The sequence below is a fragment of the Netta rufina genome (assembly GCF_964035555.1).
Source record: "Netta rufina genome assembly, chromosome: 4".
Taxonomy (NCBI): domain Eukaryota; kingdom Metazoa; phylum Chordata; class Aves; order Anseriformes; family Anatidae; genus Netta; species Netta rufina.
In genome coordinates this window covers 29,120,322-29,137,593 of record NC_140127.1, presented here as the reverse complement: position 1 = coordinate 29,137,593, position 17,272 = coordinate 29,120,322, and the positions used below count along the sequence as shown (strand labels likewise).

At 32.9% G+C, this 17,272-nt stretch overlaps 1 protein-coding gene across 1 annotated transcript in view; it reads right to left on the bottom strand.

Annotated features, from left to right (window-relative positions):
• The window catches only part of FSTL5 (follistatin like 5), a gene marked incomplete at both ends in the record, with an annotated part of 267,251 nt that overhangs the window by 34,979 nt on the left and 215,000 nt on the right, over window positions 1–17,272 (bottom strand). The window contains 2 exons of the mRNA XM_084286367.1: window positions 768–886; window positions 4,471–4,497. Of these exons, the coding sequence (XP_084142493.1) occupies window positions 768–886; window positions 4,471–4,497 (146 nt within the window). The remainder of the gene's footprint in view (window positions 1–767; window positions 887–4,470; window positions 4,498–17,272) is intronic.

Here is a 17,272-nt window from a genome sequence, read left to right as displayed (position 1 = left end):
TCCTGTGAGAACATGCATCATGTCAGCTAGCGGTTTGATTAACAGTAAAGGAAAAACAATGACAATAAAAGAACAAATGGAAGTGGAGAATGCACTACTGTTTTTTGTAGCGATATACATAAAAGCTACTTCATAAATGCACAGGATTTGGTGAAAGCAACTATAAATCCATTGACAATAATGTTACTGAAACTATTCATACGAACTGTAAATTGGAGTCAAAGCATTGATCATCTCTACTAACTTAGTGGAGCTCTAAGGTTGTTTATCAGGATAAGGATTTGCCTCATGACAACTGACAGTTTAATACAGACAAACAAAATACATGATAGAATGATATAAACAAACATCTGGAGAAAAAGAAACTATTAAAATAATTAATTCAGATATTATATTTAATACAGTGTTAATCCTTGAGTAATAGAGATGCACCTAACTGCATTAAAAAAAAAAAAAAAAGGAAAAAATAAAGAGAAGATACAGAGCTGTTAAAAGAAAGGAATGGGAGAAAAGAGAAGGAGAGAAAGAAAAAAGGGAAAGACAAAGAAGGGTAAGAAAAGCAACGGAGATCTCAAACTAAGACTGAAAGCTTGAATTTGATCAAAGACAAGACAACAAATTTTGAGTACACTATCATAAGTTATACATTAACTGAGAAGGCATATCTGAATTTATCAAGCAGATAACACTAAAATAGCATTTCTTAATTAAAACTATAATTGAGAAAATACTACATGTAAAGTAAAAACAAAACAAAACAAACTTGCCTGAAAACCGAGGAGTTTTTCACTAGGCTTAATATGTCTCTGAAATTCACATTCCACTGGTTGTATTACTTTGATTCCATCTTCATAAAAAACATAAAACATGTTCCCAATTCCCAGACCTTAGGGAAAAAAAAACACACACACACATTGAAAAATACAAAATTAAATAATCACAAGAAAGAAAATCCTCATATTGAAGTAAAACCCTCATCATATTACTCGTATAAGATCAGTTTGTTAATGTGTATTATGCTAATACAACCAATCCTATGGGATCTTCTGTTGTAAAACTAAAACAAAGCTCTTATTCAGAATTTCACAGTTTTCTCCATTGGTAAGACGTTGTCTTTATGAATATAGATCTAGAAATATAATCTATAGTTTGACAGCTGCAGTAATGAAAGTCTTCTCATGAAATAATTTACATTGAAATAAAATGAATATATATTCTTCATGTATTCTTATTTTTCTTTTCCTAAGGGATGGAAGAGTTAAAATAATTTCTGTATCGCACTGAAAGAGAAGTTCAAAGCCTTTGTTATAAATCCTTGCTCTATTTGACAGTTCTTTTAGTCCAAAAAGGAAATACTTTCTCTTGAATTTTATTGGAAAGCCAGAGCCAGAGAGAAATTCAGTCCAAATTTGAAATGACACAAGTATTCATAGAACTATTCAATCCTACGGCACTGTTGCTGAATGAGAGGCATGATGTAATGTTTTGTGGAGAAGGTGGGAACCAGATCATGCTTATGAATAAGAACATCCTTCCAAGTTTACCATGCACTACTTAAGACAATTGTTGATTTGCTATGATGAATGACTTTGCAGAATTTTATGAAGAGGAAAATCACCTTACTTATAAAATTATTATAATAAACTCTAACAACTAAACTGTGGGCTACAATGATAAAAAAGTAGATGTCCCCTGTGTACCTAAGCTTCCACTTGACATAACAACATTTGGCATATGATCACAGAAATAAAACCCAGGAAAAATAAACTTGAGCCTGAAACTCTGCTTATTCTAAATTCCAAAGGAAAACCTATGCTAATAGAAAAGGGAAACATCTTAATGTCAAATAAAATAATGTGAACGTTAGGGGGGAAAAAAGTGTGGGTTTGTGCACGTATGTACCTATGTACGTAGGTGTTTATATGTATGTAAATACATACAAATTCACAGTCTAAATAAGGTCATTTAGAAGACTGTAAGATGCACAGGGCTGCAAGGCCATGCCCAAAACCAGCAAGCTCAATTATCTTTGAGAAATCTTCTAGAATCATTCCCACTTCTGGTCAAGTTGTCCTAAAAAGAAGGAAAGAACAGTCTCCATGCAGGGCTTTCCTAACTTTCTATCACATATATCTATTAATAACATATCAAGGGCATAAGGAATATTTTACGATATGTTCAGACTAGCTAATGGGATACTTGTGTATGCCTTTGCAGGTAAAGCGCATACCCTATATAAGATAAGATGCCAAGTTCTTTCTTTAGAAAGTGCCTGACATTGTGTCCTGTAAGAACTGCTGGAACTTGTAGACAAGTCTGAAGTTAAGCTGCCCCTTCTAGTGAACATCACAGATAGCTGAGCAACTGACTTACTGTATCTTAGTGAAAAATAAATATGTATATCTGGTTGGGACGAAACAAGGTCTTCCCTTCTCCCTGGACCCACCGCCCTAAAGTGTATTATAGTTATTATCAGAATAAGTAATACCAGAATGTGAGGAAGTAAATCAGCCAATAGTCTGAAGTGATACAGTCATTTAATAAATTGACTCCTAAAATGTCCCCCTTAGTTGACAATATTCCAAAGCAGGCTTGCTAATTTACAGATAATATTTGTGCACAGCAGCACAACCCAAAGTTTTATGGCTGTATTCCTGGTGTCCAGATAGTAACGTTCACTAAAATGTTCTTCAAAGTCAGTGAAAGAGACTCAGTAAGAAATGCCCTTTCTCCTGAGTCAGAGCAGCCAGTTCACATAAGGAACTTTACCTGTGGATCCAGTGACATAATCCCCATGCTTATGACCCCAAATCTCTTCCTTTGAGCATTCATCTACAAATATCTATATAAATAGTGATTAGATAATCACTTAGGCAAGCCTGTTATTTACAAATACAGGAGCTGTTCCTCTCAGGACATCTCATGTAATTTTGCAAGCCCTCTCTCCTCTCCCTGCCTCCCCCAACATAAAGATTCTGGCAGTTTCTCTGCCAGAAGCAACAACAACAATTTTAAATATATTTGCTGCATTTAGACAAATGTGATTCTATGTTTAAAACTGGCTAACACCTTTTTGGAAAAAAGAAATGATGGTGGGTTTGGGTTTGCTCCCGAATGTACAGAGATATATTTATGCTTGTGTATGCATTATGTCATTGTATTACATTCTAAGGTACGTTCAAAATCTTTTCTTACACACTCTTTTCCAGTTTTGTTCAAGATAAAACACAAGAGAACACTTTGATGGACACTTTCCCAATAAGCAGAGAGCCTACCATACATTTGAAAACTTTGAGTTAAGCATCTGTTTGTTTATCAGTTTAACTTTTAACAGTGAAATTGTATGAAACTCTGAACACATCATTTACACTCTGCAAGGCCAACAGAGCAATCAAGTGATTGCTTATACCAGCTGAGAAACTGATAAAATATGAATATATATATAAATGTACATGTAAAACCAACAGCCTAGTTCATATTTGTAAACATACTGATAAATGCTAAAGTCTAGTATGTAATTAGGCAAATGAAAACAAATTTTTGAATTCTTAAATTAATTTAAAATATTCATTTAAGAAACACATAGAAATATAATTTGCAGCATGAATTCACAGCAAAACCTGAGCCGTGTATAGTATTATCAATATTTCAAAGAAAATACTTGAAACATTTCCTATTCCTGAAATACATAAATTCCTAAATTAAAACTTTAACTTAAGATCCAGATACTTAGAGCAAAGAGATGAGAGCTCACAACAACACTTAATTTCACTTAAATTATGTGATATTTTGATATTTCTCCATGGTGACACTTTTTCTGCAGTATGATTTATGAAAATATTATCTTGTATGTATATGAAAATTAATACCTATTTTCACTAGTAAAATATACTTTCCATGTTTTCTATGCTATTAACATCTGATACTGTCTGTATTTATATTTATTCTTCAGTCTATCACAAAACTAATCACAAACCTCCATTCCCTACCCCAACATTCACAAACCCCTCCTGAGTATGTAAAGAAGAAAACGTTTTGTCTTGCTAAGAAGCAGGAAACTCAATTTTAACTAAACTGACAGAGATTATAATTTTCACAAGTAAGAATGATTCAGACAAGATCAACAGCATGTAAGCTGATTGGTGGGAAGCTTTATCATGTCAGCAAACAAAGGCCTGCATTTTAAGTCTGAGTTTCTTGTTCTATTTCTTTGAGTAACTGTCTAAAATTTTTGATCAGTTTATTTTCTCCTCCTTCTCCAAATGGAAAAACAGTTCATAAAGGCACCCACATTGAAAGGATTATTTTCCACTACGTTTTTTCTTTAAACCAAATCCCTCAAATATTTCAAGGGAGGAAGATAATTACTGTAACTGTAGACTATGAGAAAATAATGAAACAACCTAGGAACAAAAGATGAGCATTTCATTATAATATAGAAAAATATGAAGAAAACATTTATATTAGTACCTTGCTCTCGCCACAATATATTTGCAACTGCAGCATGTAAGAGAGAAAGAATAGAAAAAATAAATTAACAAGAAAAAAACAGCACAAACGATAGAACAATTTTGAAATAATTAAGACGATTTAACCTCTGATTCATTAAAATATATGTACAGGTAATTCAATGGAAATAGTGAATTAACAATAAGATTAAACAAAGTTTTCCATGTCATGTGATAAAGTTGTGATTTACCAACATAGCTATTGGGGTTAGAGTAAACCCCACCACAACCAAGCTACCCCACCCACCCAAGTTATCTCCATTAGCCTTTAATCAATAGCACATTTCATAAACATATATTTATATGTGTTATTATGTATATCAATATGTATATTAATTAGAGGTGATATAATTTTCGTCATTTCCTTTAAGTACAACAGAACTTTGAAGAGATTTATTTCAAAACATAGTTATGAGAGGAACATGAAAAAGAAAAACGCATACAAGATACTGTTCTGTATTGCTGTAATACAGCTATGCCACTGAAGATGACATGATAATGTTTGATATTATCTTTGGAAGACCACAATGGAAACTATAAGATGGTGTGGCAACTATGAGTGTTTTGTTTTTTTTTTTTTTTTTTTGGTTGTTGTTGTTTGTTTGTTTGTTTCTGTGAAAAATTAAGATGTATTTGACCACCTTGTATATAACATTTGGATTTTAGACCTTTGAGATCAATGAAAACTAATTATGCCAATTTACTACTCACACTCTTTCTGCCTGGAAAGAATAAAAAGGATTAAAGCATAACTGTGCAAATTTAAAATATTTAGAGTTCAGCACATTTCAGTGGTTTGAAATGCCACCACTGAAAAAAAAGTGTTCTGTAATATAGTAATCTTAAAAGACAGAGAAAAATTTAAAGGACAAAATAGAACGCAGAACATGGTAAATAATGGTAAATAATAAATGTTATTTATTATTTAAATAAAAATAATGGTCACATGGTAAATAATGAAATTGTGGTATTTGTTGAAACAGTGTTGCAAAAGCTAAAAACATTAATGAACATTGAAAGAAAAACTTTGGAAGAAGTAATGGAAGAGACATTATTAAAAACAATGTTGGGTGCTCAAGCTTGAGAGTACAAGCAGGAAGAACCATTATTCCTGAAAAGACCCAAACTATGATTTTGCCAAGCATCTGCTGGGCACTGCTGCAGAGAGGACTGTAGCCTAGATGGGCTTTTTGCCTTGTGCAAGCATTTGTGCAGCATTTCTCTTGTTCTTGTGCTCTGCCAGAAGAGATAGATCATCAAATATATAGAGAGGCCCTTGGAGAAAGCATCAGTCTACTTTCTGACAAGCTCATGATTCAGAGCTTTGGGTAACAGCCATTAGGCTTTTCTTCTTTTTTTTTTTTTTTTTTTTTTTTTTCTCTCTTCTACTACTTTTTTAATCGTCTGCTGATTTTATTTCATTAATTCTTTCAACAGAGCTACCTCGCTATATTACCTTAGACACAGTGTCACTCAATTATCCCTTAATATAATGAGGGTGGTGATTGCTTTTTAACTTCAGTGCTTTGAAGTGTACAAATGAGAGATCCCTATATAAGTAAAAAGCATCAATGAAGTGATAGAGTGATGGAATAAAAATTTTCACTTTCCCACCACAGAACAGAAGAACATCTTATTCAGATATGCTCAGTCTGTGTTCTATTTATTATCTTGAAAACAGCTTAGTCCTCACCTAATAGTGCTATGGGCATACTATTTTCAAATGTCATCCTTGCCTTTAATATTTGAACCACTACAATCCAATAAATTGCCAAAATCCAAGATTAATGCAGTGTGCCATCTTGTCACTTACCCAGGCTGAGTAGTACCCCTTTATATCAGGAGGCAGAATTTCGGTTGAATTGCTAAAATCAAAAAGTAATCAACGTATTTTAAATGTATTTCTCAATCACCTGTTTTTATATTTTCTCTTCTCATTCCAGGCTGTTACTTTCAGAAGAGAACAGCTTTGAATGAAGTCTTGACTACACTGCTAAGTATGCATCCTCTAGATATCCAACTGTGTTGAAACTTCATGGTGACTGAATTGCTAACAAACTAGTATGGATCTCAGATTTATACCCTGTGCTAACAGCACAAAACATTAGTATCCTTCCCACCAACTACATATGGCACCTTCTTTGTGACACCATGCATGCATATGCTTTTATTATATATAAAAGCTGACAGCTTCAAAGAGGGAATACTAAGGTGCTAACATTCATTCTCCTTTGCCCAAGTGTTAAATCTGACAGTTTGACATAAGGGAAGAGGAAAGAAACACAGAGGAAAGAGTTGAGAAAGGAATGAGAAAGCTCTACTTGCAAGTTTTACCATTGCTGTATGAACTGAGCACATATTATTCCCTTGATTTAACCCAAGTGTTTATAGAATTAGGGAATCATCACACAATAGTTGAGATTGTAAGGGACGCAGAGAGCCCCTCTTATCCAGTGTCAACTACAGCAGATTGATGAAGAAAACATGCAGTTAGGTTTTTAGTATCTCCAAGGATGGCGACACCACAACCTCTCTGGGGTTGTGGAGTCAGTGTGCCAGTATTTCATCACCCTTAATAAATAAACATTTTTTTCTTATGTTTAAATGGAATTCTCTGTCTTTCAGTTTGTGCACAGTGCCTCTTGTCCTTCCAATAGATACCACAGAGAGGAGACTGGTTCCCCAGTAAAGAAGAGACTCCCCCTATCGGGAATTTATACACATGGATAAGACCACCCATGGTCTTTCTCTTCTCCAGGAGAAACAATTTCAGTTCTCTCGATCTCTCCCCATGCTTCTCTTGCACTGGGGCACCCAGACATGGACCCAGAACTCTAGATGTGTCCTTTTTCTCTGTATGCCAGCGTTTCTTTTTTTCTCTATATTCAGATGACAGTTATGTTTTGTCTATACAATCTTATATAGTCTTCTTCTGGGGAAAAAAAAAAAAAAAAAAAAAAAAAGTAAATTAATTTCCCCAAGGAAACCTGGAAGGTTTTCTTTAAAATTAGTTTTCTCTTCACATTGTGAGGAAAGAACCATGTAATTTATTGCACTTGAAGTCCTGTAAATTTAGCCATAAACTACTTTTTATCAGTCTTTTTTTTTTTTTTTTTTTTTTTTTTTTTTTCTAGAGGTGACATAGGAAAGAAAATAAAAAGTAATTACAACTATTCAACGGTGTGGAACTACATAGCATCAAATTAAATGATTTAAGATGTTAAGTGCAGAACACATTAATTTGTGTTAACGTAGAATGATATATATGGTTCTGAGCTATATTATAAAAAAGAAACAACAATTAAAGGGGATAAAAAGAGTGCTTAGCCTCACACTTACTCATTTTAAAATTAACAGATCAGCTGGAAGAAAAATGAGATGTTATTTAAGAGTGCAATATAAAATTATAAATGACTACCATCACCTCATTTAATACAGGTCAAGAAACCTCACATAGTTTTTAATCAGTCCTCTAACTTATATTCAAGAAAGATCTCCAGTCTTTAGACAAAGGACTTGGACCAGGTAGATCTGTAGTTGGAAGGTATGTTAAGGAATATATTGTTTAGCATTTGTTTAGTTTAAACCAAAATTAGCACCTTCAGTCACATCCTATACTCAATGATATTTACATGTATGTCCCCAAATTTAAAAATACATAGTTGTTGACAGATCTCAGTAAATTTTTTTCATTTTAAGATGGAGGACCAGTATCTCCATCTGTGCCCTATGTCCCTCATTTATTAAAATAAATCTATTCAAACAACATACAGTTATTAAATAGTATGGGATGTGTTTGCAACCTTGCAAATTAGTGACCTTGAACTAGCTGCTCTGTTGGCCTTAAGTGTTTGTGAAGCTCATGTGTTAGGATGAGCAGCAGCTGTAAAGCAGTATGCTGTAGTGCCCAGCAATGCACGTTGGTGGGTGTTATGACAGAGATAACTTTTCAGCTTGTCAGGTGAAAATATTTGCTTTTGTTTGTTATGCAAGATGAAAGCCAACATAGTATGAGAGAGGAAAGGTTCTTTGCAGTGTGCTCTGGGAAATCCATCTGGGATCCATCTGATGCTACATGAATGCTGGGTGCCCTGCATTTATAGGGATGTAAAATTTACTTAATCTACATATATTCCTCTTTTTATTCTTATTTTATTCTTTATTCTTATTTACCTTATTGAAGTAACTATTTTATTCCACTATTCATTTACAGGCCTTTCATGAAGACATCTGGAAAGAATGCTGCAACATATCTTTCTCCCCCCACCTTGTGCAGAACAGGGGAAAATCCATGTTTTAGTGAGAAAAAAAATAAAAATAAAAAATTTTAAAGCATACTTCTCCATAAAAAAAAAAAAAAAAAAGACTTCATGGTCCTTACATAGCTATTCTATGCTTTTATGCTCAGTCCTAGCCTTTGATTATGAGTAGCTAACATAAAATCTGAAAGCCTATGCTTCATCCTTGTTATTCATTTTCTCAGTTGGCTAAATAGTAATAGATTGTGCATTTCTCAGTAAACTTTGTCCTTAGTACTTCATGAAATTCTTCAGCAGAATTTAACAGCAGTACAGATTCTTACCCAATTTGGATAGAAACAATGACTAGAAAATCCCCCCCATTTCTTTTACTAAATGAAGTAGGGATAAGTCAGAAGCTTTGTCAGAAACTTTTGACATTCAGCTGTTATATGTAATTTCAGAATGGATAACCATATAAGACAAAACATTTCTTCACTCATACACCTGAGTCAATTTTGATACACATACTTATAAAAAGACTAACTATTCAAATCTTTCAGTAAAGCAATTTATGTGAATTGGTATTGCTGGAATAAATCTGTTGCTTGTCTTCATTTTTAGCTTATTGTTCTCTAATTTATTTTCTATAAACCTTTATATAGAATCATGCTGAATTCCTTTCCTGTAGCATATTAACTCAATACAGACCACATTGGTAGGAAGAAAAAATGGCTCATGAACTCAAATTCTGCCCTGTACTTGAAAGTTTGAAATAAAGTCTTTGTCTATGATGCTGTCAACAAGTATAAACTTGTTTAGCACTGCCATAAAATAAAATGCCAGCATAAATTATCTCTGAGGAAATTAGGTGAATAGGTATCATTCAGTATAATATGTGACAGGAAGATTCTATTAAAGTTGCATAAAGCCTTTCAGAGAAAATTTAAGCCATAAATCACAGTCAAAAGGCTTTTAGTCTCATTCTCGAGTCAGTAGAGATGCCTGGTGGCTTATGATGGCCATAAACCTGTCAAGACAGTAGTATTCAGATCACATAATCTCTTACTAGGTGTTAGGACTATAACATTACGTATAAAAAGGTACTGTGATAGAAATAGATCTATTTAATGGCATGGAAAAGACGTATTATTTTATAAATGTAGCCCCTAGACTCACAAGGCAGGTGATTTTTATACTGTTGTGTGTCGAGGTGAAAGAATTTGCAGTTGCTTTGCGATATATGATGATGTCATAGGGGGCAAACCGAGTAACCAAGAGGAAAACCTCATAAATATTAAAACATCATCAAGTAATATCAAATTACTGAAAATACCTTACATTACTTGACATCTTTCTATCATGACAGCTGTCTCAAGCTGCACGTGTTTGTCTCAGTAAAATATATAGTAAAGCTTAAGGAGACATTAACCAGTGGCAAGCTAAATTGTGTTTTGGAAAATAAGATTTTGGAAAACATCAAGAAAATTAAAACACTGCAACAAACAAAATAAGACAACAACACACAAAAATTGTTTAAAAAATAATTAAGCTTTAAAGGGAACAGAACAATTTCATTATCAATGACTCCAGTTTGATAGGATTATGGTAAGACGAAATGGAGAAGAAACCTAAGCCAAACTGATGTATCTGTCCAAGTCTAGGAGAAATTAAAAAACAAACAAACAAAAAAACACAAAACAAACAAAAAAAAACAACAACAGTATTTTTACAATTATTTTACTTCAAAGTATTTTGCAGGGATTGAATATCATAATTTTAAGTACTTGAGTCACCCTTGGAAATATTCCCTTGTCTTGGACTATCAATATTTTTTCTTTTATTTCTGTACTGCCAAATTTTCTTCTTTAGATCTCTAGATTAAATTTATATACTCTATTCCACTAATTCCATTAATTATCCCCATGCTAGTAAATTTTTTTTTTTCCTCCTATCTCTTTCCAAGCTCAAAAAATTGTATATTTATACCTGTTAGCTTTGCATTATATTCCCTACTCAGCTAACATATTCTATTGTTCCTAACACCACCTGAATTTAGCTTTAAAAAAAAAAAAAAAAAAAAAAAAAAAAAAAAAAAAAGCTGTCAAAATAAAAGACTTTCTTAAAGTGCATCTGCATATACTACAAGCTAGAAAATGAAAAGCCACCTTTATCAGTTAACGCATAGATGCTGCAGTATTGGAATAAAGATCTAATTTACAAAAGGAGAGAAATAGTCATCCTTAAGAAAAGGAAGTCACCTTAGTTACATTTAACATCCTATTTTTATTCTATCAGTTGTTCCAGCAGCTTGATATTGCTTTACATCAATGCAGCAGCGAAGATGCTGGATAATTATTACAAATGGCTGCCAAAGCTAGACGAAAAGCATCCTGATTCCAAAGCTACTCAGGGTTTAAGCTGTACTGATATGAAGCAGATTTTTTTCAATGTTCTCAAAAATATTATTCTATAAATGTTTTCATCTTGTATTTTCAGGATGATAATTGGAAACAGAAGGCTGATTAAATCTTTTTTACCTTACAAAGCAACAAAAGAGGGTAAATTATGTATACTCAAGACAAATACTTAAAATAACCAGGTTCAAATGAAGAACATCAAAATACCACTTAAAATCATCCTCAGGAGGTGTTTGGCCTACTGCTATTAATATTGAACAAATTTTGAAATATATTAGAAAGTTCAAGCAGAGTACTAATATGTCTGTATATTAGTACTATATGCCTGCATACATGCCTCTTCTGCATATGCCTGCATTGCCTCTTCCAATCTCTCTGAAACTTAACGACTCAGGTAGATGAAGCCTAATTAGAGCAGGATATGTGTTCCAGACAAAAGAATAGACAATGCTCACACAGAATTCAATTAAGTCAGAAATTAAAGGATGAGAATATATTTATAGACTAGCTAGTGCGTTCTAATGGAAACCAGATATTGACAAAGAAACATTATTATTATTCTTTGATGCAATTATAAGTATGGTAACTAAAAATTAATACAGATATAAACCAGAATTTTTCTAAACATCTGATTTGTTACCACACAATTTTATGATTAAGTATTAGAGTTATACAATGGTAGCAATGTACATATCAATTTAATTTAAAATTGCCAAATTGATTGATCAAAAAAGTAATTTTTAGTGTCAAATTATTAATTACTATTGAAGAATACAGTGCTGCAATAGGCAGTGAGTCTCATCTTAACAATTTTCATCAATGACTTGTTAAGAAATATAAAGTAATTTTCCAATAAGTCTATGATTTGTTTGTTATGATAAATAATGGAGTTCCACAAAGTAGACTGGATTACTCTGTAAAGTACATTTCTAAAGTAAATTATATTTTAAAATAGACAAATAAAAATTTAGACATCCAGGGAAAAGCAATGAAGACTACTTAAGGGACAGAGAGAGGTGGGAAGAAGCAGGATTTGTAAAGGAGACCTGTTGGATAATAGTGCTTATGGTAAGTAAGCATATGAACATAAATTTCTGCTGCTGATTTGAATGGAAAAATATGAGAAGAGTGACTGCATGTAGAACAAAAAATTTAGGAAGTACGTATCTCTTTATCTAGAGCATTAAAGAAACATATAATACATTTGCTTCTGCAAACAGCTTTTCCCATTTTTTTTTTTTTTTTTTTTAAAGAAAACCTTACCCAAACAAATTACAATCTACAGGCCAAAAAAGACCTTCCAAGTCCTATGGTAATTGTCTTATCATGAGAATCTTCTCATGAGAGAGAAATTAATTAATATTTAGTAATTGTACATTCACAGGGCAAGAATACTTAAATTGTCATTAATTTATGAGAAAAAAAATGAAATTCAAAGGAGGAAACTGAAGGAAGAACAGAATTCAAAATGGAAACTGAATGTAATTCTAGAGCAGTGAAAATTATTAGTTATTAAAGCAAATTACCAAGAGAAATAAGGGAGTTTCCATCTATTTGTATCTTTAACTCAGGTACAAATGCATTTCTGGGAGGATACAGTTCAGGCAAACAAAGGATTAGACCTGTATTCAGGCATAGCAGGTTGCAATTTAATGTCTTGTGAAATGGAGAAGACAGATTAGAGCCACATAAAATGGCTCCGTCACACATAAATCTATGAATCCGTGAAAATAACTATTCTGAATAATCGAACTGCATCGGAATGAAACTAAAAACAGATTTTAAACTGCTATTTATATAACAAATGTGATTACAGTAGAGACTCTTTCCAACACTGCTGAATTCTCTCAGGTGTTTTTAGAGGATCTTTACAGTAGGGGAGATTCTGTTGTCTTCAGTGGGATTTAGACCAGGCTGTTAATCTCAGAATGTTTTTACCATTCACTTCAGGGGTCATCCAGCTATCTCCCAGACCAACTACTTCATTCTCAGTGGATTTTACTGCAAACTTGAGGGAAAACAGAATTCAGAGCACAAAAAAAGAGGTTTCAGTCTCTAGAGAATTAAAACACAGTTCACGCAGTTTAGATGCCTCTCTTGTAGAAATGGGATGTACAGCCCTATTTACCTTTATATTGCATGCCTCTGTTGACTACAAAAGTCATGACACATTGAAATAAACATTCTGAAAAGCCATGTAAGGAGCTAATAAAGACAACACCAGAATACAGAGATAATTAGTATTTTTTAAATATAAATCTAAGAGGCTAATTAACGGAGAAGAAATGAATATGTAGTCCAAGAGATTTTGCAGAAATGTTAAACAATGATAATAAATAGTTTCTAATTACAGCAAAGCAGTTTCATGAAACAGTTACTTTCAGCTTAAAGCCAAGTTTTCACAGGCTAAAGTATCTTCTCCAACAGAGATAACAAAATCCTAAAAATTCTCAGGCAAGGGGCCTGCTGGGAAGTAGAAGAGAGAGCTAAGACCATATCATAAAGTATACAGACACCAGGATGAAAATTAACAAGAGAACTGAGCTTGTTTAGCCTGGAAAGTAGAAGGCTTTGCGTCACCTAATAGCAACCATCCAGCACCTGCAAAGGTTCTCATGAATACAGAGCCAGGCTTTTCACAATTGGCTCTGCATTAACTGGTATCATTGGAAAAAGAAGGCAATCTTTCAATCACACAGGCCCTTCTTCAGGTGTGATATAGAAGTAACAGACTGCAAGGCCTGAAGAGTAACTACTGAGAGTTCAATTAGTTACATGGCATTTACAAATTTAGACCAGATAAATTAACTTCTTTCTGCCAGAAGTGGCCAGAATGACACAAGAACAACTAGATACATTTTATTTAAATTATCTCACAATACATACTGTTGCTACCTACAACCTTTTTGACTAATACTCTAATATGCTGTCTTCCTTAAAAAGACAAGTTAAATAAAAATGTTCTACTTACTAGAACAATAGCTAGTTCAGAATCTTCTCAAGTATCTCTCTCGTTTGTTTTAATTGGTCCTAGAATTAGGACCAATCTCCACACAGATTTAAAAGGAGAAGCAGGATAAGATATGTACTGTTGCTGCATGACCACAGATATTTAATGATAACAAGGCAGTAAAGTAACTAGAGGCTCTTGGATGCAACCTCCCATCTAATATAGGATTATTAAGTAGCATGTAAGGTATCATTTTGCACTTGTACTCCTATCCCTTTTTCCTCCCATCCAGTACCTTTCAGTGTTAAGTGTTCTCATTAATCCTTCCTCTTTCACCTGCTGCTGCCTGGGTCATCCCTTTCTTCCTCACATTATTGGCCTCTGCTTCTAACAATCTTCTCTTCTGTTGTCCCTCTCCCAGGACCCTTGCACTTCTTCAATTTTAGCCAGTCTTATTCCTCCTTTCCTACATGTCCTTGGATGCTACATGGAGGACCACTACAGGAGCCACAAATAGCCAAGAAGAAAATTATCCTCACTTTCACATCCACAATAGCTCATGGAGCAAAGAAAATGCAGTTACACTGAAAATACGTTCTGCTCTGGTAGTCCCACAGCCTGAGTCTACCAAGTGCATATGGCATCTTCAGAAAGATAACAAACTCCAAGAAGCATCCACCCACTATTTAAATCACAGACTGCTTGAAGGGATGTTTTTACTGTGACAGACTCTGGAAAAATCATTACTTTAATTGCAGTATATTTTAGTGACAATTTCTCTGCATGAACCACCAGTATCAAGTCCCAGATTATGATGTAAAAGGTTTCAGTAAAATGACTCTAGAGTTTTTACCATGAGTAAAACTTGTTTTCTTCCTAACACCCATTTTGGGAGTGATTATAGTATATTAGCAGAAGCATTATAAATTCAAAGACACAGCAAAACTTTTTATTGAGACAGAAAGCAAAAGTGTAATGTTTTGACCTAAATGGTCAACATAAAAAGAATTAAACTGGATCTGATATTGTTTGAAACAGATGTTTATATAGGTAAAGCCTATATAAACAAACTAAAAAAAAATCCATTACAATTTCATAAATCTAGCAAAAAGCAGGCACATATTTAGACGCATGTTAAGTATAATAAATTTTAGTTATAAAATGAGCTGATAATGTTGAAATTAAAGAAAATAATACAATTCCTCTCACCTAAGACAATGCAAAAACGAAAACATGTTTTCAGAAGTTTTATTTTTAATGCACATTGCAAAATGCTGAACTGCTAAGAAAAGGACAAACTATTGCTGAGACTGTCATCCATTATTAACATTTTTACCAATGCATGAAAGAGCAATAGTTCAGCATTCAGTGTTGGCATCTTTGGAACATATCTGAATGAAAAAGCACTTTGACAGTATTTTCCATTCACTTCCATCTCAAATTATCATCTTGATGATAAATCATTATCATTAAAGTATACTGACTTGGGAACTAGAACTCAAATTTCTATGCTAAAGCTCAGAAGCCTGAAAATAAACACTACCCTGGCTCCCTTCCTATGCATTACATATTTTTTATTTTTGCTATTATCATCACTATTCCACAATTCATACAGGTTTGTCCTTCACTTTGTTTCTTTAGTGCTTGTAATACAGACACATGCATTAGACATGTATGCAACCAATGCTGTGAACTCTGAAATACTAGCAATCTGATAATATTTTTAGGCACACAGATGAAGAAAATAATTTATTATTTAACAGTTTATTTATCCATAATGGCACTGGTTTTAATTCAGGCAGAGTTACTGGAAAATATAAGATTTTCTTTTAGGCATTGTTTACACTAGTAAGATTTATTCAACCCAAAAGGAATGATCTAGTCGTGTCCTTTCTGCTGTATATATTAGATTTTTCTCAAAAAACACTGCTGAGTTTTTCATATAAAAATTTTGGGATATGTTACAAATAAGATTCCATGGATAACTACCAAAACTTTGGCTTATTATGCAAGATAGCATTAATAACCCAAAGCATTCATGTGCATGTAGACAGTGGTTTGGGGAAGTGCAAATGTGAACATTTCCTTTTACTATTAATTGGAAAATAAAATACACACTACTAAAAAAAATGGAACCAGTCTCTGTGTTCATAATGTTGCTTATTTATTTTATAATTATAATTATAATGTTGTTATAATTATATTTTATAAATATAATTATAATGTTGCTTATTTTATAAATAATTTTATTTTATTTTATAATGTTGCTTTATTTTATAAGTTATCATCACGTTCAATGCAACGTAATTAAAGTTCCACTGTAAAAGTTCTCACTGCCTTCCCAAAACCAATCAAGTCAATGTTCTGAAATGCTTTTATTTTGCTATGAGTTTTACCTTGTGTGAAATTTAAAAAGTAGATAACCTCAGTTTAACTGACAAGCTAGTGAGAATCTGTTCTGCTTTTGTTCCAAAGCAATATTCTATTGTAAGATTTCCAGAAGGGTAGCTTCTGTATTTCAATAAGGGAAAACAAAACCAAAACAAACAAAAAACAAATAGGAATCAAAAAACACCACCAACAACGAAAACAAACAAACAAAACCACAGCTTGATTATAAAAATAAATGTCTGCTTTATTCCCTTAAAGAAGGATAAATGTAAATTTATAAAAATATATCAGTTTATATCAGATAATATAAAATCACATTTACATCAGAGAATACCTTTAGAATGCAACTTCTGACCTCAACAGCAGGCATTGAATTGTAGTAGAAGAAAATAGCCTTGGGTTTAAAATGTGTGGGTGGGGGAAAAAAAGCCCCAAATCCTATCCAGGTGGTTATACCTATACCATTCTCTTTCCTAATAATCCCTAATTTGATCCATGAAGCAGTGTTTTGAGATAAATATAAAAACAAGCAGAGAAGAGTTAATAATAAAACTGAAATTAAAGTACACGGGCTTTCTAATGCTAAGTTATCCTCCCTTCAAAGCAACATTTTTCAACAGAAGTACAGATTTAAAAAAAAAAAAAGAAAAAAAAAGAGCAAGTACATTAAGTGTCTATCCAAATTTAAACCTGTGAAGGCAGTTTATTCATTTAATTGTTATGATATCCATAGCAATTGCTCTTTTTCACTAGTATGTACCTTTA